This window comes from Mastigoproctus giganteus, chromosome 11, assembly GCF_048544385.1.
Source record: "Mastigoproctus giganteus isolate SK-2022 chromosome 11, ASM4854438v1, whole genome shotgun sequence".
Lineage (NCBI taxonomy): Eukaryota > Metazoa > Arthropoda > Arachnida > Uropygi > Thelyphonidae > Mastigoproctus > Mastigoproctus giganteus.
Genome location: NC_143585.1, coordinates 40,300,088 through 40,324,204, shown reverse-complemented (window position 1 = coordinate 40,324,204; position 24,117 = coordinate 40,300,088). Strand labels below are relative to the sequence as shown.

Below are 24,117 nucleotides of genomic sequence, written 5' to 3'. Positions count from 1 at the left end.
ATGGCCACAGAAGCCGATGCGCCAACAACTACCAAATCAAAAAAAAAAAAAAAAAAAAGATTCCCCTTCTATTTCCCTCTCTCTGTCTGGGATAACTGAAATTTTTTGGCTGATGCAGCAAAAGCCTCAAGCTTCCTTCCACCATAAATACTAATTATAATAATGATAATTATAATACAGAGAGTACAGAGTATTTTTTGGGTCTAACGGCACCAGGGATTTACCCCATCTCCGTGTATGTTCTTTGTATCGAGGACAGTACGCTATTAAGGCCAGAGGTTTAAAAGTGTGTGGATCATGTATTGTGTAATATGTTGTGCCCCTTGTTCCTCTGGCTTGTTAGCCGCCAGGCCCCAAATGGGACCTGTCGTTTACGTACTCCACCACGTGGAGGCCAGCCAGGTGTTCCCTTATAGTTTGCTCTGGCAGGTCAGTAAACCCTCGCTATTCACAGTATCTGTATTCACGGTCACTGATTTAATATAAAATGAAATCTAAAAAAATGTGAATTTTAAAGTGCCGTGAACATTTTCCGCCATTAAAAAAAACATGGGCGTGGCTAAAATTATCTTTCCCGGTCAAAACAGTGCTCAGTGGGTGGGGGGAGAGGGGTGACAAAATCGCGAGCGTGGATGTTTCTCGCTAATCCTTGTTCAGTATGTGTTATGCGCTTGTCATGGAAGGTTTCGTCGTTTGCTTTTAATTTATATGCTTAAAAATTGAATAAATTTATAAGCATATAACTTTTGTAAGCATATTGATAATCTTACAAAAGTGATAAATCTACCGTTTTGCAGTGTAAAACAGACTTTTTCGAGTGTGTTAATGGAAGAAAGTGACTTTATTGTGCACAAGTTCTTTCTAACCCGTACAAAAATATGGCTACGAATAACAAGGGAAATGTGAAAAGATCAAAGAAGGTGACATTAGCGAATAAAATTGAGTTATTAGATAAAATTTCTAATGGTGAAAGTGGCTCCTCAGTGGCAAAATATTATAAAATCAATGAGTCAATGGTACGATCAATCAAGAAATTGGAAGAAAAAATCCGCCGTAGTGCCTGTGAAAATGCGCTAATTGCTTCAAAAATTTGCTCTGTAACTTGTGATGTTAAATTAGACAAAATGGAAAAAGCTTTAAATCTGTGGATAGAAGACCGAATTCAAAATAAAATTCCGTTAAGTTCACTCATCATTCGTGAAAAGGCAAAACTTCTTTGTCAAAACTTTAGTGAAACTGATGATAACACTGGCGGGATAAGTTTTTTAGCTAGCAAAGACTCTGGTTTGAAAGATTTGTTTGAAATTTCTAATAAATATTACATTTAATATTAAATTGTTTCTTATTTTCATTTCGATGCCTTATGCTTGCATTTCACTATGTACTATCAATGTATATAGTCATATTATGAAGGTACATATAATACATACATAGACAAAATTTTAGACTAGTTTTTCTTATATATTTCATACTTTGGAACGGAACCCCTTTATTACTGTGGGAGCCATAACTCAGTTTTCGGTATTCACGGCATTTCTCAGGAACGTAACCCTCGTGAATAGCGGGGGTTACTGTAATTCCTTTTCTTTTTCACATGATGGGTAACTTTAAAACTTGCACTCACTGTTCTTGCACTCAGCCACCTGCTGGCTAAAGGCAAATTTCCGGACATCTATTCTTTAATTGTCTTTCTTCAGTTTGAATTTATGTCCTCTCAGGTGAGTAATCTGAGCAAGAGGAAGAATCCCATCAGCATTGAGCTTGCCCAAACCATTCCAGGCCTTATAAACCTCAAACAGATCACCTCACAGGTGCCTAATCTCCAGGTGCTGCAATTTGCAGAACTTGAGCCTATCTTGGTAACAGTAACAGTTTGTTCCACTCGCCAATCTCGTTGCCGTTCTCTGTACTCATTCCAGCAGCTCTATATCCTTCCTAAAATGAGGCCTCCAGACCTGTATGCAGTACTTAAGTTGTGGCCTGACCATTGCCTTATACAAGGGGACAATCACCTCTTTATCCCTGCTAGGAAAATTCCTGTATATCATTGACAAGACAAGACACCATGAGCTACTCTTTTAGTCTGTCTGCACTGCTCAGAAAACTTCATATCTGACTGCACAATTACCCTAGGTCCTTTTCATTCTCCACTACTCTGAGTCTAGTACCGTTACTCTGAGGTTACTGCTGGCTATATGCAGTACTTTATATTTGTCAATGTTAAACGTCAGTTGCCACCTCTCAGCTCATCTTCTCACCTTTTCTAGATTCTGTTGCAGTAGAGTACTGTCATTAACAATCCGCTAACCTTCTTATTGTCTGCATCCCTAAGTACAGGATTGTACAGTTGACTTCTGATGGCAGATTAAGGGTTTGTGGCATCCTAAGCAGTATATTTTTAAAACATTTCAATAAAAAAAAATATATATATATATATATATATATATATATATATGTTCTAGTATTCTAAATATTCTACTGTGATTGATTTTTTTTTTTAAGGCATATTTAAATCAATTTTTTTTTTGGTTCCTGGGTAATCTGCGGCCCTTAAATGCCAACCTTCAGGTAATTCTCCAGTGGGGCAAAGACAACTTAGTTGATTTCAACCCTTCTAAAACTCAGTCTTCTCTTATATCTCGCAAAAAGGATTCTTCTGCTCCTATGCTTATCTTTAGTGACGCTCTGATTTCTAGACAAAATGATATATCTCTTTTGTGGATTACCCTGACTTCTAATCTCTCTTGGCACAAGCACATTACAAATATTGCTTCCTCTGCATCTAAAAAACTTGGTTTTCTCTTTCGCTCTCGGTATTACTTTTCTTCCAAACAGCTGCTCACTCTGTATAAATCGCAAATCCGCCCTGCCATGGAATATTGTTCCCACATCTGAGGTGGTGCCCCCAAAACCTCTCTCAGGCTTCTTGATTCCATTCAGAAGAGGGCGGTTAGGTTAATTAATGATTCATCTCTAACAGAGTCTCTCCACTCGCTTTCTCATAGACGCACTGTTTCTGCTGGATGCCTCTTGTACAGATACTTCCATGGGCACTGTTCTTCTGAATTGGCTTCTATAATTCCCGCTCTCTTTCAAAACAGTCCGAACACATGTCGCCAACATCCATTTACTGTCCAACTTCAAACCCACAGAACCAACTTTTCATCTTCCTCATTTATTCATTCAACTGCCATTTTCTGGAACAACCTTCCTTCATACGTATTTCCTGAAAATTACAATCTACAGAAGTTCAAGTCCAATGTCAACAAATATCTTCTTTCGTCTTCTCAACCTCCAACCCAAGCACAGTACTGAGTGCTATAGGTTCTAATACCTTTCGTGTTTGGGATTCACATAAAAAAAAAAAAAAAAAATTCAAAATTGCCTACGCATGGTCAGGAGTCTACTGCAAATGACATAATGTCACAATTATTTTTTGTTTCCAGTTCCTTTGGTACTCTATGATAGTATTCAATAAGCTTGGTTAGACATGATCGTTTCTTTACAAATCTCTGTTGTGACTGCATTCTTGTCTAGATGGTCCTGTGTTACTTCAACCATTTACTCCATTGTCTTCTCTGGAACAAAGTTAAATTAACAGGTCTGTAATTATTCATGTCAGCTTTTGATACCCCTTTGTGATTTGGCGATATATTTGTACTTTGTTCATTGTGACCTCCCCTGAATCAAAGGATACTCTCAGAATTATGGCTAAAGGTTTGCTTACCTCTTCTGCTGCCTCCCTTAATATAATTGGATTAATCTCATCCACTGCAGATGCCTTTTTTATGTTTACAGTATATTCATTGATGTATTTCCCTTCCAGTTTTGTTTCAGTTATCACAAAATCATTTAGCTCTCCGTTAGAATATGATAATCTACTGTCATTCCTGCCCGTGAAAAATTCCTCATGTGGGAATGTAGATGTAAAATACCTATTCACAATTTATCAGCAACTTTAGCAGGATCATGAACAGTTAAACCATTGACATATAATAGACAAGTGTGATTCATTCTTTCCTTCCTTCTGGTGCTTACATAAGTAAAGGAGTCTTTACTGCTTTTCTTTGCCATAGAATTACTGTAATCTGCCTTAACTTGCTTAACTTCCTTTTTTGCTTGATTGTAAATTGTTTATATGTAATGTAGGTCTCTGTACCACCTGCTACTTTATTTGCAGTTTATGTATTTTTCTCCTCTACCATGAGTCTATCAGTTCATCTGATATCCATTTAGATGTAAGCCTTGAACAGTATCTCTTAATTGGTTGATAACAGCATCAGTTGGTCTCACTGAATAGAATTTATGGACTGTCTGAAACCATTGTAGTGACTTTTACGAAAGCACAAGTTGTTCCCTTTACCTTTGATAGTATTATTTCTTTAAGTAAATCCTGCATCAACTAGATCACTAGTTTTTAATGCATCTAGAATTACTGCTGATAATCAGTTTCTTAATCCTTCACATTTTGACCTTTATCTCTTAAAAGATATTTGAGATTGTAGTCAAAAGAACTAGTTATCAGTTACGAATCTGCATCCTTTGAAATTCATGTTCGAATTAAAATAAGGATATGATATGGGTTTGAAGTTAACAAAATTGAAGGTTGCTTAATTTGTTGTTCCCTCTGTGAATGTTCTGTAAAGAAATTATTATCTAGATTATATAGGACTAGGGTACTTGTGTTTGTTATTTGGTTTTTAGGAGCATTAGCAACTAAGGCCATATTGCTCCAGGATGTGCGGTGGTCGTTCCCTGACCTTTCTGCATCCTCCGTATTTGGTGGTCACATGCTTGAACCCCCGGTCTAATCAAGAAGCGTGTACTCGTGTAATCCGTAGTTAACCTTGTTGGTATAGTACAGTGGTGGACAAAAAATTTCGTCATCTTAAAAAAAGTAACATTTGTAGTGAAACGTATAAGATACGTTTGATTACAGTCATTTTGTTTGTCGCAAAGCAAAGGTATTGCATCAGTCGGTGTTGGAAGGGTATACATGCTCATTAGTATCCTGTTTTGCAGAGGTATAAGCATGGCTCCATATGTTCAGTTGACACCAAGAAAAAAAAAAGTGTAGCTGTTTCTCTGTCCCAGGGCTTCTACACGTGCTGTTGCTGATAAAATAGGCTGCCACCAGTCAACAATATCCCGGGTGCTGAAATTAAAGCGTGAAACCGGTGATGTGAAGAAAAGACCTGGATCAGGCCATAAGGCGTAGTCACTCTCTTATGGCCTGGATCAGGCCATAAGAGAGTGACTACGCCTTCCCAAGATCGATATTTGAAATGGCTATGCCTTCGTAATTGCCATGCTAGTGCTCCTGATCTAAAACTGGACTTTGAGATGGCCTCTGCTGTTGAAGCAAGTGCACAAACTATCGAAAGATGGCTTTTGGAATGTGGTCTGCATACCTGTTGGCACTAGAAGAAGCTTTTGTTGACCCAACAAATGAGGAAGAAGTGACTTGCTTGGGCTAAAATGCATGTTTCATGAACAAAAGAGCAATGCGACACCGTCATCTTTTATGACGAATCGAAATTCAACCTGCATGGCTGGGATAGAAAGCAATATGTCAGAAGACGAAAATTGGAGGCATACCATCCTGACTGCATAACACTGACTGTAAAATAACAAGCAAAGGGGTGGGCCGAATTAAGTTTATTAACAGAACAGTGAATACAGACGCCTACACTGCTGTCTTGGAGGAGTGCCTGAAACCTGTTATTAGGGATCACCACACAGACGTCCAAAACTGCATTTTTCAACAGTACTCAGCACCTTGCCATACAGCAAAATTGGTAAGTTTTATGCTATTTAGATTTAATAATGAGTTTACCTCGCGAGGCTTAAAACATGCACCAATGTTTTCCTTTGTTTTTCTCCCTTAAGGTGCAGTCATACCTCAGAAATGCTGGCATTACAGTGCTGGACTGGCTGGCAACAGTCCAGATTTGAACCCTGTTGAAAATTGCTGGTACATAATGTTTTCTAAAATTGCTTAGAAGAAGCCAACAAGTAAGATTCAGCTGCAGGAGAGCATTGTATGGGTGTGGTACCACGAAATCAAACAATGTAGTGTTTGATTAGGTATATTTATTTTATATTCAGGGCTTCAAAAATGTGCTGGCTCACTAGTCAGGTGTCAGCTTGGGTAGAGTACCATAGTCATCATATATATCCAGAAGTTGATTAACTCTATGCAGATCGTTGCAAGGCTGTAATTGCAGCATGAAGAGGAACAACAAAATATTGAGGACTTATTTTGCTGATTTACAGTACATAATACTATTACGTTAACTTGTCATTTCAGTTAATGCAATAAAATGTGTTTGTTTATTATAATTGCAATTTGCATGATTTCTCATATTTCCATTAATTACGCATTTTACCATTTGGGAAGATAATTATGGTTAGATATATCAGGTGTGGAGTCTTTTTATTGGATTTCATTCACAGAGATATATATCCCATCTAACAAATGCATTTTGAACGTTTCTGCCACCCACAATGCAGTGCGAAACACATTTATTTGCAAAATTCACAAGTGATGCAGTTTTTTTTGTCTGCCACAGTAAGGTGGAATGATACAAATGAGTAATTTCCTGATATTGGCATTTACTTGTTATGCAGTTCTCTCTGGTATTAGTTATACTAGTACTAGAGCAAACTGAATTAATGGTAATAGTTTTTGCACGAAAAGTGGTCATTATAAGTTTCTGTGCTTTTGACAATTTGTATGATACAGAAAGTTTAGATAATGATAATTTGTATGTCATTGTCATCCGTATTATGAAAAAGAAAAAAGATCAGAAAATAGGATGTATATGTTTTTGGTAGCTTATGTGGTAGATAAAGTTTAGATAGGACAGTTTGGATACTAATGATATCTGTATTGTGAAAAATAGATAGACAACCTTTATTGGACATTGCATGGGTACATCCTATGGATACAGCTATAAAAGCTCAACGTAGTGTTTGATTAGGTATATTTATTTTATATTCAGGGCTTCAAAAATGTGCTGGCTCACTAGTCAGGTGTCAGCTTGGGTAGAGTACCATAGTCATCATCCAAATTTTCTAGAGATGATCTAAATTTATTTTTTATCAGGTTCATCTGGCTGAATCCCTGTTCACAGTCAGCTGTAGATATTAGGTAACAGAGGAAATTTTCAGCAGTTTCGAGAGAACAGGGAAAACAATCACTGTCTGACACTGGTTTTGCCAGTAAATTCTGCAAAGACAAGTGTTTAGAAAACACACTTTGAACTTCGTACCACTCCATCTGCAGAATGGCATTATAGTGAGATACAAGTGTTATTTCATGATTCCCGAAACTTCCTAAGGAGCGTTTTGACCGAGTGAATGTATAAAATGTTGCCACAGCTGTCAGTATATCATCTGCGACTGTGTTTAGAAATGTTCATTTATGGATTCTTTCTCTATTATTTTATTTCTATTTATTTAAAATTTATCATGTCCTTTTACAGTTTCAGTCAGCTGCACATCAATAATGATGTGCAGCTGACTACCCATTCACAGATGTTGAATTTACAAGTTGATCTTCCATAGGCATTAGTAGTGTCAAATGATGTAAGAAAGTAAGACTATAAAGCATCAGCAAAAAAAAAAACACACATTTCACCTATCCGTTCCCTCCAATAGTTTCTCTAGTTCTTCCTTGAATTTATTTAAGCTGTCAACTTCCACAACAACAGATGGAAGTTTCTTCCAGCAATCAACCACCTGGCTAAGGGCCGACTTCCATACATCTGTTCTGCAACTGCCTTTCCTCAGTTTGAATTTGTGCCCCCTCATGTGCATAGTCTGAGGAAGAGGAAGAATCCCATCAGCATAGAAAGCCTTCTTAGTGAGCATATCCCTTTGTTCCACTCACCAATCTTGTCCTTCTCTGTACTCGTTCCAGCAGCTCTACATCCTTCCTAAAATTAGGCCACCAGAACTGTATGCAGTACTCAAGATGTGACCTGTTTATTGCCTTATACAATAGGATAATCACCTTCTTATCCCTGCTAGATTTCTATATATCATTGACAAAACCCCATCAGCTGGTAGGCTTAAATTGCCATTTTTCAGCCCACCTGCCTAACTTTTGTAGATCCTGTTGCATTAGAATACCATCATTACTGCCATTAACCACGCTGTTGATCTTTGCATCATCTGAAAACTTGGACTTTAAGCCTTCATCAGTATCATTGATAAATATAGAAAACAACAATAGGTCTAACACCGAACCCTTGGGAACTCCACTAATAACATTAGTCCATGAAGAGCAGTATCTATTGATTACCACTCTGTTCTCCCACTAAACCATCCCTTTATTCATAGTAACAACTTGCCCTTAATGCCATTCTACTCCAATTTCTACAGCAGCCTTCCATGTGCAAAAGTATCAAAAGCTTTCCCGAAATCCAAGTATATGATATCAAAATTATTGTTTGTATCCAGTTCCTCTGTGACCATATCATAGTATCTAGTCAGTTTGGTCTGACAGTATTTCTGTTTAACAAACCCATGTTATATCAAGTATAATTTCAACCTTGTGCTTCTCAAACTATCTGTGGTGAAGGACCAGTTTCTTTTATTTCCAATCTGTTGCGGACCAATACTTTTTTAAAATACAAATCTCGCGGACTGGTAACGTCCGTGACCAATTTCCAATTCGTCACTGACTGGAACAAACATTTCGCAGACCGGCATCTCTCCGAGGACCACACTTTGAATAGTACTGGTCTAGATAATCCTGCATTACTTCTTTAAACGGTGACTGCATTATTTTCCCTGGAACAGAAGTTAAAACTAACAGGTCAGTAATTATTTATACCAACCTTTGATCCCCTTTTGTGAATTGGTGATATATTCGCACATTTACAGTCTGCTGGGACCTCCCATGAATCTAAGGATGATCGTATAATTATGTCTAAGGTGTGCTTTCTTCCTTTGCTACCTCCCTTAATATAAATGGATAGATCTGATCCACCCTTAGGTGTCTTTCTTATGTTTAATTTCAACAATTTCATTCAGCGGAATCATTTAGTTCTCTGTTAGTTTGATAAACCTCTGGATACACTTCCCTAAAGAATTCTTCACATGTGATTGTAGATTCAGAATACTCATTCATTTTTTGAGCAACCTGAGCAGGACCATCAACTGTGTTGAACCATCAATATAAAGTGGTCTTTGATTCATCCCCTTCCTGCTAGAATTTACATAAGTAAAGAAGTCTTTGCTGTTTTACTTTGCTTCCAAAGATTTCTCATAATCTGCCTTCATTTACCTAACTTCCTTTGTGATTTGATTACAGACTAGTTTATCTCTACTGTAGGCTTCTGTTTTGCTTGATAATTTATATGAATCTCACGAGTCCTATTAGTTCATCTGACTTCCACTGTCAAAAGCACCTTGAGTATTTTTTAGTTGGTGTGAAGAGGCTTGTAGGCTATGATTTAATTCCTTGAATGCTTCCCATTTAGAATTTGCAGATGGTAACATCATTTGTTGGTTCTGCTATATATATATAAACACATTCTAATTTAATGGCCCACTCTATTTCGTTATACAGTTGTTCGTTTGACTAATCATATTTGTCATGCCTATAAGACACTCCTACTCTTATTTTTACTTTTCCACTGCTAATGTCACACCAAACTGACTTAACATTCCACTGGCCATTCATGTTAACTAGATGTACTGCCTTAGATTTTATGTGCTTCTGAACTAGGAACATAACCCCCCCCTCCCCCACAACTACTTATCTTGTCTGATCCAAAACGTAATGAACTCGTGCCTCGAAGAAGGAACTTTCCCCAGGCCCTGGAATAAAGCGAATTTAAAAGTACTGCTAAAAACCTGGATAAACCAGCCAACAATCCATCTTGGCTGGCTTATTGGGAGAAGGGCAATCTAGGCCGATTGCCCTTCTCCCAATCATGGGAAAGGTCCTAGAAAAATTAATTGTCCACTGATTCCTAACAACCTATAATAGTAGAAGTTTGCACTATCCAAGGCAATTTTAATTTACTAAGGGACATTGCACTGTATATGCCATCAAAGAAGTAATGGACATAACCACCTCTAGCGACTCCAAGTACTTTTCCGGCTTCTTCGTGGCCTTCAAAGGGGCCTTTGATACCATATGGTGGCATAGCATCCTGGAGTGGTTCAGGGAGGCTGGGGTCTTCAGCTCGAATATATCGACTTGTTGTAAATTACTTTGAGGAAAGAAGTCTTGTTGTCACCACAGGCACATGTAAAGTTTTTTTTTTTTTTTATGAGAACCCCAAACACGAGAGGTATTATAACCTATAGTACTTAGTACCGTGCTTGGGTTGGAGGTTGAGAAGACGAAAGAAGATATTTGTTGACATTGGACTTGAACTTCTGTAGATTGTAATTTTCAGGAAATACGTATGAAGGAAGGTTGTTCCAGAAAATGGCAGTTGAATGAATAAATGAGGAAGATGAAAAGTTGGTTCTGTGGGTTTGAAGTTGGACAGTAAATGGATGTTGGCTGGTGGCGGCACGTGTTCGGACTGTTTTGAAAGAGAGAGCGGTAATTATAGAAGCCAATTCAGAAGAACAGTGCCCATGGAAGTATCTGTAGAAGAGGCATGCAGCAGAAACAGTGCGTCTATGCAAAAGCGATTGGAGAAACTCTGTTAGAGGTGAATCATTAATTAACCTAACTGCCCTCTTCTGAATGGAATCAAGAAGCCTGAGAGAGGTTTTGGGGGCACCACCCCAGATGTGGGAACAATATTCCATGGCAGGGCGGAGTTGCGATTTATACAGAGTGAGCAGCTGTTTGGAAGAAAAGTAACGCCGAGAGCGAAAGAGAAAACCAAGTTTTTTGGATGCAGAGGAAGCAATATTTGTAATGTGCTTGTGCCAAGAGAGATTAGAAGTCAGGGTAATCCCCAAAAGAGATATATCATTTTGCCTAGAAATCGGAGTGTCACTAAAGATAAGCATAGGAGCAGAAGAATCCTCTTTGCGAGATATAAGACACGATTGAGTTTTAGAAGGGTTGAAATCAACTAAGTTGTCTTTGCCCCACTGGAGAATTACCTGAAGATCGGCATTTAAGGAATTGGCAGCAGATTTTCGCGAACTTGAAGCTGATTGAGCTGGACAAGGTTTCTCAAAATGGAAAGTTGAATGCAATGTGCTATCATCGGCAAAACTATGGATAGGATTTCCAGTCAATGGAAGAAGGTCATTGATATACAAGAGGAAAAGAGTGGGGGAAAGAACTGAACCTTGGGGGACACCGGCATTAGTGGAGAAGTTAGAAGACAGAGAGCCATCTACCATCACCCTCAGTGAGCGATCAGAGAGAAAACTGGATAACCAATTACTAAAAACAGTTGGCAAACCATAGGATGGAAGCTTGTTTAGAAGACCTTTATGCCAAACACGATCAAAAGCCTTTGAGATGTCAAGAGGAACTACTTGTGTTTCACCGAACCTTTCCATTGAATTAGTCCATAAATGGGTAACATAAGCCAGAATATCACCAGTGGATCGACACTGACGGAATCCATACTGGCGATCGTTGATCATACGGAAGGTTTCTAGGTGGTTTAAGAGTTGGCAGTTAATTGATTTCTCCATTACTTTAGAAAGAGTAGAAGTAATTGCAATGGGACGATAATTAGATGGGAGGGATTTGTCACCCTTTTTAGGAACTGGCTGGATATGAGCAAATTTCCAAGCAGAAGGAAAAACACCTTTGAAATAAGAAAGTGAAAAAAGGCGGCAAAGAATAGGAGGAGTAAGTTCAGGAGCACAGGTTTTGAGTACAAGTGGAGAAATACCATCGGGACCTGGAGCTTTCTTAGCATCAAGATTCAACAAAATCCTTCTAATATCCTTTTGACGGAAGACCACAGGAGGCATTGAATGAAGCGTGTTGGGAATGGGGGAAGGTGTTTTACCAAGATCATTAATACATGAGCTGGAAGAAAAATGGGATGCTAGCAGGTCATCTTTATCCTTGGCTGAAGTGACAACAGAACCATCTGGTTTGGACAGAGGTGGGAGCAGAGATGGGCAAAAGTTGCGGCCAATAGCTTTGGCAAGAGACCAGAATGCTCGGCTACCATTAGGGCAAGAAGCAAGTTTTCTACTCTTAGCCTGTTCAAACTCTAGTTTGGACTGATTAATAACTGCTTTACAATTGTTGCGAGCTTTGGTGTAGGCAGAAAATGAATCTGAAGAATTAGAAACAACCAATTACGATATGCAACGTTCTTTTCTTGGACAGCCTTAGCACATTTATTGGAAAACCAAGGTTTAGATAAAGGACGAGATTTTAAAGTGGAGTGTGGGATAAAGGATTCCATTCCTTCAAGAATAATTTCACTGACACGATCTGAGCAAACGTTGACATCAGAAGTTTTGAAACAGTAATCCGACCAAGGAAAAGAAGAAAAGAAGTCTCGCAGGTCATCCCATTTTGCATTCTTGTAATGCCAAACAATACGAGGTTGGGAATAGCCATGAGATAAAGGTTCCATTGGAGAAGAGACAATCACCAAGTTGTGATCTGAAGTGCCTAAAGGACCTCTCACTTCGACCGTGTACTTAGAAGGGTTGTTTGTGAGAAAATGATCAAGCGTATTGGCTGTATGATTAGGATTGTCCGGTATTCTTGTTGGTAAATGAACAATCTGTGCTAGGTCATTAGTAATTGCAAAAGCCTCAGCATCTCGACCTGCTGGAGTTGTGAACATTAAAATCACCAAGGAAAATTACCTCACTGTTAGGAAAGTTGGACAGGAGAAAGTCAAGTTGCAAAGAGAGGAAGTCAAAGAGCTCCAAGTGATTAGTGGAATTGGGAGAACGGTAGAGACAACAGATGAATTTGACACAATGAGGTAGAGAGATTTTAAGCCAGAGAAGATCAAAGAGAGGAGATTCCAAATTGCCAAGTCTCTGACAGGGAATATCAGAACGGACATATGCACAAGTTACCACCTTTGAGGCGATATGAATCATACAGCGAATAATTTGGGCATCGGAGATGAGCAGTAGTTGAATCAGCTGATAACTGAGATTCTGTCAGAAAAAGTACACGAGGTTTGGCAGACTGCAAGTGGAAATGGACATCGTTGAGATTAGAATTCACGTATATTTGTGAAATGAATTAGGAAGTCCTTGGGAGGTTTAGATCTTTTCGCAGATAAGCTTGCTCTATTAGTTTGACAATTCATTGTGTATTCAATAGTAAGAAAAAGTGGTGGGACATGCTGTATGAAGTAATAAAATTTTTGGATATGGCATACATGTGGTAAGAATATACCCAGATCCTTGACATAACGTGGCCTCGACAATGCTCCCCGCATACACACTACTCGGACTCCCTCCAGTCACTATCGGGCAGAGTAGAGGTAGCAAGATTATAAACTAGCTGATCCGGAAGAGTTACCAATGGTTCGGTCCGGTGTACTAACTAGTGGCCGGCCTGCGAACACCGTTTTAGAGCTGTACCCTCGAAATGTAAGGAATATTGGATCTCGCCACAACGTTCATCATAACCTCAAAAGTCATCAATCATAGTGCATGATGGAAGAGATAGGGAAGGGTTGACCGGAACTTAGCTCTAGAGACTAAACATGGGTTCCACCACTTCAAGCCTCCAATAAGCAAAGTTAGTATTTCACCAGTTGATTAGAGTCATCTACCACCTAGTACTGCCTGGTAACATAGAGGGGCGGCGGTCCTTCATGTGGTGTGGGCGCCACACCTCAACCCCTGCTTACGTTGGTTCACACCTAGGTGGTCACCCACCATGTACTTGTGCATGGAGGTTATACCCAGGATTACTAACAGTCCCACCATCGTGAAGGTGCAAGCAGAGGATTTAGCTGTCACAGACCGTCCGGACTTCGCCGAAATTGGGTCCACTTGACTTGAGTGTCACTCGAATATCAGTTCCATCAACGTTTTAGACTCCCAGTTAGCAACTACAGCTTGTCTGGCATATCTGAATGTCTGTGATAACCTCAAGGTTTGTTATTTGGTTTTTAGGAACATTAGCAACTAAGGCCATATTGCTTCGGGGATATGCGGTGGTCATTACCTGACCTTTCCGCATCCTCCGTATTTGTTGGTCACGGGCTTGAACCCCGGTCTAATCAAGAAGCGTGTGCTATGCACTGCTGCACCAGCTACAGGGACGTCTGGGATGGTACAGATTCATCCACCTAAGAACTACATTCAATGCCATCCTGCCATTGAATATGTAGTTCTTAGGTGGGATTTTTGCTGGCAAATGTCCAGACGAAGAGCCATTTCTGGTACCATGATAGGATTATGATGGGAGTTTTGCATTGTCCGTGACATATGTTGCAGTCAGAATATGTTGATGAAGAAAGTCTTGGTTTTGATTGTATTATTTTTGCAATACTTTTAGTTGGCATTGTTTTATTTTAAATTTACAGTTATATTAAATACTGGTTTATTTAATTTTGTGGTTTTTTATGAATTTTGCATTCATGATTCTTTTTTTTTTTTTTTTTTCATGAAAACCCCAAACACTAAAGGTATCAAAACCTATAGTACTTAGTACCATGAATGGATTGAAGGAGAAGTATGGGGGGGGGGGAGATACCGAAAGCTTTGCTCTAGAGACTAAACATGGGTTTCACCACTTCAAGCCTCCAATAAGCAAGGTGGTGGTATTTCACCGGTTGATGAAAGTCATCTACCACCTATTCTAATGACTTAATTACAGTGGTATTGGTATACAGTATTCAAGAAATTGATGATGATTTGATAATATATATTTCCAAAAATATTACAATTTTGAGTATTTCTAATTTATTTTTGATACTGTAGTTGTTCCGTAACTGATGTGTATTATTTGTTTCAACCATGTAGTCACTGACCTTGAGTAGTGACAATGCCATTTCAAGGTCATGAGTGCAGATGGTTATTTATGTGAGTTGATGAATTATTTTAACACAAAAAATATACAAATGGCTACCACTCATCCAATAATATTTATTACTGCTTTCTACAAAATTCTTAGCAGCTGCCTAAAATGATTTGCCAAGGGACTTTTTTTCAAATTCCATTCAAATGCCAACATACAAAAAGTATCACATATTAGTTAAAGAAAATAAAAATAGGCACACAATTTTTTTTTACACCAGTGTAAACCATATTAGTCTTCACTAATGATTTCTGATCCTTCTGTGATACTGATTAATATAATTAAATTGTAATTCAGTTGGATTAATCACTTTGTAGTTTTAATTATTGCTGCAGTTTCAGAAATAATTTCACATGTGAAATTATTACCGAAACTACAGTACATGTTTTACAGGTAACTGCTACTGTTTAGTATATATTAAAAAATAAACCTAATTAATTAGCCTGATTAAAAAACCTGATTAATAAGAAAATAATTAGAGCACCCATGCTTATCAAAGAAACCCCAGAAATCTGCAAGCTGGCATGTGCTGTTACCCATGTTATACAAGGAAACTACAGAAGCACATCCTGTAGACAAATGCAGACCTTCAAATCAGAAAAGAGGAGTGAAAGATTAGAGACCACAGTTGTGATTTCTTTGGGGGGGGAGGATTCTCAAATCATTTGTGCACTCTTCATGTGTCACTGCAGCATATGCCCAGAAAACATGAAAAATAGATACTTTGTGAGGAGGGAGTCAAATAGGTAGTTTATTTTATTATTATTTTTAAAAATTAGTTGTTTATTTATTTTTGCTCTTGCAGAAAAAGCCTGTCTTCCTTGTACCATATGGTTAATACTGGTATAATGTTTTTTTTTTATTGCCTTTGTTCCACTAGCTTTTCTGTGCCTCAGCTACAGTTCACTTTGTGGAGTTCAAATGTGTGGTTGTCATATGCAATGACACACTGCAGATGTGGTATCCAACAGTTAAGCCTCTTTGAATCACCATAATCACTTTCTCAACTCATTCTGTTTGTGATGTCTCTACCATTGCCTGTATACTTTTTACTTCTTTCTGCTTTCTATACGTCTAATTTGCACTATTTACTACATTGAGAAGTGTTTGAATGCTTTGCTATGCATTTATGCCTTCGTGTATGTATATATGTGTATAAGTGGTATTGTATTGGCCACTTTGGACCTTGTTAACAAAAAAAAGCTAAATATGGAAAAGTTGCTAAAGTTCTTAGAACCTACAAAATGCACGTCTGTTAATTTTATCTTTTATTATTTTCCCACCCACCAAGTTTCTTGATATTTTTCTAATTTTTGTTATTATTATTTTTTTTAATTTAGGTACTGGTAATGATTCCAATGGTGCTTGTGAATATCTCAGCTGTAAAGAAAACACCAATTGCAAGAATGCTGTACACGAAGAATGTTCAAATAAGGTAAAGACTTTGGAAGCGGAGAAACAGTCTGGAAGTTTACACTCAGTTTGTAAAGACAGAGAGGTTAGAACTGCTGTTGAGACAAAGCCAATTGTGTTTTTAAAATGCTTGCAAGATGAGCTCTTGAATAAGAACAATAGCACTACCTCCTTGCCTGGTGATTACCCTATTGATAGATCAGTTTCCTTGGCAGATTCCTTAAAATATGGATCTGAAACTACATCCTCTAGTGTTGCTATACCATCCAGTCTAGATTTTTCTTATACAGTTGAAATTCCTGTATTGACTTCAGAAAAGTGTCCTGATGTCAAAAGTGAAGAATTGCCTCCTGCAGTTGATACCATTTCAGACAGCAGTGCAAATCTGAATTTGTGCAATACACAGAATATAAAATGTGTTTCTGCTAGTTATGATAATACTTGTAGTCATTTAGAAAATACAGTTAATGTTGATTTCTTTGATGATAAAAGAGAAGAATCAAAGAATTGCACTGATTTACTTTCAGTTGGTGACAAACAAGAGAATCTAATGCATCCAGCTGGATTAACCAGTAATGCATCTGGTATGTATCCCAGGATTCCTGCAGTTGCACAACAGCCACGTACCCCAGGTACTTCTTTTGTACCATCTTCTGTTGGTGCATATGGAATTGGTTCTCCTCATTTACTAACTGCTCACCATGTTCCTTCAATTGCTGGGCCACCTCATTCACACTTGGACCAACACACTTTACATTCTACGGCATACAGACATCTCTTGTCTCAGCATGCATTACTTGCTCCTCAATATGGAGTTAGCTTAGATGTTTTATGGCAACAAAAATATCCTCAGTTACCCCAGCCACAGTCAAATACTTGGGTTGTTGCCCAGTATGAAGAACTTAGAAAGGAAAGGGAAAGAGCTCTTACTCAAGAAAGGCTGAGACAGAAAACATTAGAAAGGTAAGCGTCTTAAATATGCATTTGCACATATGTATAGTAGGGAAATCATTATTTTTACATATACCAGTTCTCCTTTATTGGTAGTTATTTGTCTCAGCTGATTTTTTTACTAAATACTTTGTATTACTATTATTATATTTAGAGGTGCTTTTATTAGGATAAATGTTTAAACCAGACATACCCAAGGCGGGGGTGTGAAGCAGCTATCCCAGGTTTCATTTGAGAGGGGTTTACACTTACAATAGAAACACAGGATCACAGAAGTGCTGGATAACACAAAGATCTTTATTTATTTATTCTAGCTATTATTTTACTTAATGAAATAATAAAATATATATAAAATTGTAAAGTACAGAGACAGAATTAGCTAGCGATAATCTTTTTTTTTTTTTGTTTTTTTTGTTTTTTAATATCATGGTTACTGTTACTGACTGACTGAAAGTTTTGTCTGTAATTGATGTCCAGCTTCCATATTCCCTGGTTGATTGAGGTTCTTTTCAAAAGTATTCAGTGTTGTGCAGAAAGAATTTTTAAGAAGTTTTGAGTTTTTAAGATTTTGGTGAAGCTGGAATTTACTTCTGCATGTGCTGCTTAAGGTTTTTCAGGTCAGTTGCTTCCAAATGTTGTGCGATTATAGATATGATTGTTGAGATTGAAAGACATCAACTGGATAATTTGAATTCTATATGATGATAGGCATTTCATATTTTTAAAGATGATGGCAACACTCTGAAATAGATTTGTGGGAGTTAGACCATATGCTGGCCATTCTATAATCCAGTAATATTCTGTAGTTTTTTTTGTGCAAATTATAGATGACTTGACCAACACTACAGATGTGCAGCAGAGAATAAAACCAATGACAGTATATACCTTATTAAAATGAATTTGACAAAAGTCAAGCTTTAGGTTCCGAAAAAAGTGTGAAGGGCTTCAGAATACAATTAAGTAATAGACTCACTTATGGGGAATTCCCTTCCCACCCTTATAGAAGTTCACAACACAGTACTGAAAATATACTCCTGCATCACACAATGCAACATCATCTATGGAAGAAAGTGCTGATCTATGGATAGTAGTCACTGTGAATTGGCTTTCCCACGGGAAATATCCATTGTTGGTGACTAGTCAGCAAATTGGGAAATATATTTTTTAAAAAGGATAGGTGGAATAAGACCAGGTATGTCTGCCAGGGGCAAAATTAGCAAAATAAAAATAAAAAATACCACCCTTCCCATTTCACCCATCCACTCAATCCAAATGTTTGTCTAGTTCTGTCTTGAATTTAAGTTGCTGACCTCCACTACAACACATAGTAGTCTGTTCCAACTATTAACCACCCACTGGCTAAAGGCAAATTTCCACACATCTATTCTACAATTCTTTCCTCAATTTGAATTTATGCCACCTCAGGTGAGTAATCTGAGCAAGAGGAAGAATTCCATTAGCATTGAACTTGCTCAATCCATTCATGGCCTTATACACCTCAATTAGATCACATTGCAGGTGCCTAGTCTCCAAAAGCTGCAATCTGCAGAACTTAAGCCTTGCTTGGTAACACCAATCCTTTGTTCCCCTCACGGGTCCTAAAATGAGGTCTCCAGACCTGTATACAGTATTCAAGGTATGACCTAACCATTGCCTTATCCCTGCTAGCAAAATTTCTGTATCTCATTGACAAGACACCATGAGCTACAATTGCACCCTTTTTGCACTGCTCAGAAATCTTCATATCTGACTGCACAATTACCCCCAGGTCCTTTACGTTCTCCACTACCCTGAGTGTAGTACTACCCAGTTGATATGTTACTCTAGGGTTACTGCTACCCATATGCAGTACTTCACATTATGTTAAACTTCAGTTGCCACCTCTCAGCCCATCTGCTCAATTTTTCCAGATCCTCAATACACCTTCATCAATATCATTTATAAATAACAAAAACAACAATGGGCCCAACAACGAATTCTGGGGGACTTCACTAATGACATTAGTCCATGAGGTGCCTCCGCAGCCAGGTGGGAAGGAGCAGCAGTGTGTAGCACACGCTTCTTGATTAAACCGGGGTTCGAGCCCATCACCACCAAATACGGAGGATGTGGAAAGATCAGGGATTGACTGCCGCATATCCCCGGAGCAATATGGCCTAGTTGCTAATGCTCCTAAAAACCAAATAACAAACATTAGTCCATGATTGAATACACCATAAATTGCCAAACAAATAGAGTAAGCTTATCTGCAAAAAAAAACCCCAGGGGCTCACATCTGGTGAGTATGGGCTTGGCACACCAGGATCCTGAGCCGGGTATCATCATTCTTCTCTTTCTTGGTGATTCCCTTCTACTTTTGACAAACACACACACTCACTCACTCAGGGTAACTCGGGATTTTTTTTTTTTTTTTTTTTCTGGCTGGGGTAGCATAAGCCTCAGTCTTCCTTGCACCATATGGCTAATAATAATAAAGATCTAAACCTCCCAAACACTTCCTACTTCATTTCACAAATATACGTGGTCTCAATTCTAATCAAAACAACGTCCATTTCCACTTGCAGTCTGCCAAACCCTATGTACTTTTTCTGACAGAATCCCGGCTATTGGTTGATTCAACTACTGCGCATCTCAATTGCCCAAATTATTCGCTGTATGATTCCTTTTGCTTCAAAGGTGGTACTTGTGCATATATCCGTTCCGATATTCCCTGTCAGAGACCTGGTAATTTGGAATATCTTCTTTTTCGATCTTCTCTGGCTTAAAATCTCTATACTTCATTGTGTCAAATTCATCTGTTGTCTCTACCGTTCTCCCAACTCCACTAATCACTTGGAGCTCTTTGACTTCCTTTCTTTGCAACTTGACTTTCTCCAGTACAACTTTCCTAACAGTGAGGTAATTTTCCTTGGTGTTTTAATGTTCACAACTCCAGCTGGCTTCTGTTTTCTAGTCACACAACCCAGCTGGTCGAGATGCTGAGGCTTTTGCAGTTACTTATGACCTTGCAGAGATTGTTGATTTACCTACAAGAATACCGGACAATCCTAACCATACAACCAACACGCTTGATCTTTTTCTCACAAACAACCCTTCTAAGTACATAGTCGAAGTGAGCGGTCCTTTAGGCACCTCAGATCACAACTTGGTGATTGTCTCTTCTCCAATGGAGCCTTTATCTCATGGCTATTCCCAACCTCATATAGTTTGGCATTACAAAAATGCAAAATGGGATGACCTGCAAGATTTCTTTTCCTTGGTTGGATTACTGCTTCAAAACTTCAGATGTCAACGTTTGCTCAGATCGTGTCAGTGAAATTATTCTTGTAGGAATGGAATCGTTTATTCTGCACTCCGCTTTAAAATCTTGTCCTTTATCTAAACCTTAGTTTTCCAATAAATGTGCTAAGGCTGTTCAAGAGAAGAACTTTGCATATCGTAATTGGCTTGTTTCCAAATCTTCAGTTTCATTTTCTGCCTACACCAAAGCTTGCAACAATTGTAAAGCAGTTATCAGTCTAAACTAGATTTTGAACAGGCTAAGAGTAGAAAACTTGCTTCTTGCCCTAATGGTAGCCGAGCATTCTGGTCTCTTGCCAAGGCAATTTGGCTGCAACTTTTGCCCATCTCTGCTCCCACCTCTGTCAAAACCAGTTACTTATGACCTGTTGTCACTTCGGCCAAGGATAAAGCTGACCTGCTAGCATCCCATTTTTCTTCTAACTCATGTATTAATGATCTTGGTAAAACACCTCCCGGCACCTCCGTAGCAGGTGGGGAGGAGCAGCAGTCCGTAGCACACGCTTCTTGATTAGACCGGGGTTCGAGCCCGTGACCACCAAATACGGAGGATGCGGAAAGGTTGGAGAATGACTACCACATATCCACGGAGCAATATGCCCTTTGTTGTTAATGCTCCTAAAAACCAAATAACAAACAAACAACAAACAAAACACCTCCCACCATTCCTAGCACGCTCCATTCAATGCCTCCTATGGTCTTCCGTCAAAAGGATGTCAGAAGGATTTAGGTCAGTGGTGCACGATCCCTACAGGGGTTGCACACCACTGTCCTAAACAATTTATCCAAATCATTTGAACAAGAGGTGGGTGTGTCACAGATTCCATCCTCAGTGCAACATTAATTACAAACATGTGGGAATACCAAATACATTGAATGGTACATGTTTGCTGATGACCTCATTATCTGTTGTCAGTCACAAACTATTAATAAATATCATTGAAAGCTAACTTTAACTTTCCATAGCCAAAATAGAATCATGGTGCTATGGAATGGCTATTTCCTACCATAAAAGAAATCCAGTGCAAGTCATTTCTGTAAAAAAAAAAAAAAAAAAAAAAAAGTGCTACATCTGGATCCAGAAATATAAAGGAGATTAGGCAAGCTAAGGCAGTAGAAGGAAGGGGTTGAACCATGTTGGGCCACTTAATGTCTATGGATTAATTGTTGATGATCCTGCTCAGGTTGTGGACGAATTGAATATGTGTTTTGCATCTATATTCAAATGTGAGAAATTCTCTAAGGTAGGGTATGACAGAAGTTTATTTGACGTAACAAGGAGCTAAATGATTGTGATAACTGAAGGGAAATTGGAGGAGAAATTGTTGAGGATGGACATAAAAAAGGCATCTGGAGTGGATGGAATCTATCCAGTTATATTAAGGGAAGTATCAAAGTGGGTAAGCAAACCCTTAGCAATAATTATGAGAGCATCTGTGGATTCAGCAGAGGTCCCTGTGGACTGGAGAAGTGCAAATATATCTCCACATAAAGGCGGAACAAAAGGGGACATGAGTAATTACAGAACTGTTAGCTTAACATCTGTTCCAGGAAAAATAATGGAATCACGAATCACAGGTTAAAGAAGCAATGCAAGACCATTTGGACAGGCATGCAATTATACTGCAGTCACAGCATGGGTTTGTAAATGGACGGTCTTGTCTAACGAATCCGAGAAGTTACCATGAGGCAGTGACCAAAGAAATGGATGCAAAAAATAATTTTGACATCATATAACTTGGATTTCAAGAAGACTTTTGATTCTGTTGCACGTAAAAGACTGCTGTACAAACTGGATCAATGTGGCATTAAGGGCAAGTTACTATGGATAAAGGGATGGTTAAGTTGAATAAGACAGTTGTTATTAGTGGGCACTGCTCTTTATGGACTAATGTTATTAGTGGAGTTCCCCAGGCTTCTGGGTCCATTGTTCTTTTCAATATTTATCAGTGATATTGATGAAGGTATATCAGACTTAATGTCTAAGTTTGCAGATGATACAAAGGTTGGCAGGCAGTTAATGACAGTCATCAGGGTGAGCTACTGCAGCATGATCTAGGAAAATTGGGTTGACATGCAGTTGAAATTTAACATTGACAAATGCAAGGTACTACACATGGGTATCAGTAACTCCAGAGTAACTAATCAACTGTGTAGTACTACACTCATGGTAGTGAAAAAGACAAAGGATGTGGGGGTCATCGTGCAGTCAGACATGAAAGTCTCTGACAGTGCAGACATGCTGCAAGGACAGCTCATGGGGCTTTGTCAGCGATATACAGAAACTTTACTAGCAGGGATAAGCAGGTGATTATCCCTTTGTATAAGGCCATGTTAAGCCGTATCTTGAATACTGTATGCAGGTCTGCAGGCCCCACTTTAGGAAGGATATATAGATCTGCTGGAATGGGTGTAGAGAAAGGCAACCATATTGGTGATGGGAACAAAAGGGGCATTCTTACCTAGAAAGGCTTCAGTTTGTCTTGAGAATAGGCATCTACAGGGAGATCTGAATGAGGTGTTTAAATCCTTGAATGGATTGAGTAACTGAATGTTGATGGTATCCTTCCACTTGCTGTCCTATCAATGATGCAGTAACGTACATCATTGTCCAAGCAGCTGCAAATGCTGTTCCAAAAACATCCGCCCTTTTTCCACCATTTCCCAAACCTTGATGGAATTCACAATGCACAGCAGCAAAAAAGGCTCAAAACAAAGCGTGGGGGATATGCCGCAGATATCCTACCACGACCAATCTTATAGCCTTTAAATGCGCACGAGCCAAAGCACGCTATATCCGCCGTCAGAGTCAAAAGGAATCGTGGATCCGTTTTACTTCATCAATTACTCAGTTCACTAGTACTAAGTTGGTCTGGGTAAAATCCAGAAAATGAAGGGAAAATATACATCCCACCCTTCTTCAATCCTAGATTATAATGGATGCGCTATTGCAGATCCAACTGCAATAGCCAATTCTCTTGGGGAAACATTTCTGCAACATCTTCCTATTCCCCACAGTTCCTGGTCCTGAAACATAAAATCGAAAAACAGGCACTTAATTTTAAGTCTAAGAGCCTTTATCCCTACAACGGGGCATTCACTTTAGAGGAACTGAAAAGAGCCCTCACTCTTTCCAAAGCAAGTGCTGTTGGACCAGATGGCATCCATTATGAAATGATTAAGCATCTTTCACCAAAATCTATGGATTATCTCCTCCTTCTATATGACAGAATTTTTATTAAAGGACAGTTTCCGGATTCCTGGCACAAGGCAATCGTTCTTGCCTTTGCTAAGCCAGGAAAGGATCCAAAAGTCACTACTAATTACCGTCCTATTGCTGTGACTAGCTGTATGTGCAGAATTCTGGAGAGAATGGTTAATTTTCGTTTAATATGGTATTTAGAATCAAATGACCTTCTCTCCACCATCCAGTGCGGCTTCCGAAGGAACCAGTCCACTTTGGACCATCTTATTAGACTGGAAACATCCATCCGGGA

At 38.7% G+C, this 24,117-nt stretch overlaps 1 protein-coding gene across 2 annotated transcripts in view; it reads left to right on the top strand.

Annotated features, from left to right (window-relative positions):
- LOC150077938 (uncharacterized) overlaps nucleotides 1-24,117 on the top strand; it is a 635,130-nt gene that overhangs the window by 312,151 nt on the left and 298,862 nt on the right. For both annotated transcript variants that reach the window (XM_090384667.1, XM_090384666.1), the window contains exon 8: nucleotides 16,297-17,332. In XM_090384667.1, the coding sequence (XP_090240793.1) occupies nucleotides 16,297-17,332 (1,036 nt within the window). The remainder of the gene's footprint in view (nucleotides 1-16,296; nucleotides 17,333-24,117) is intronic.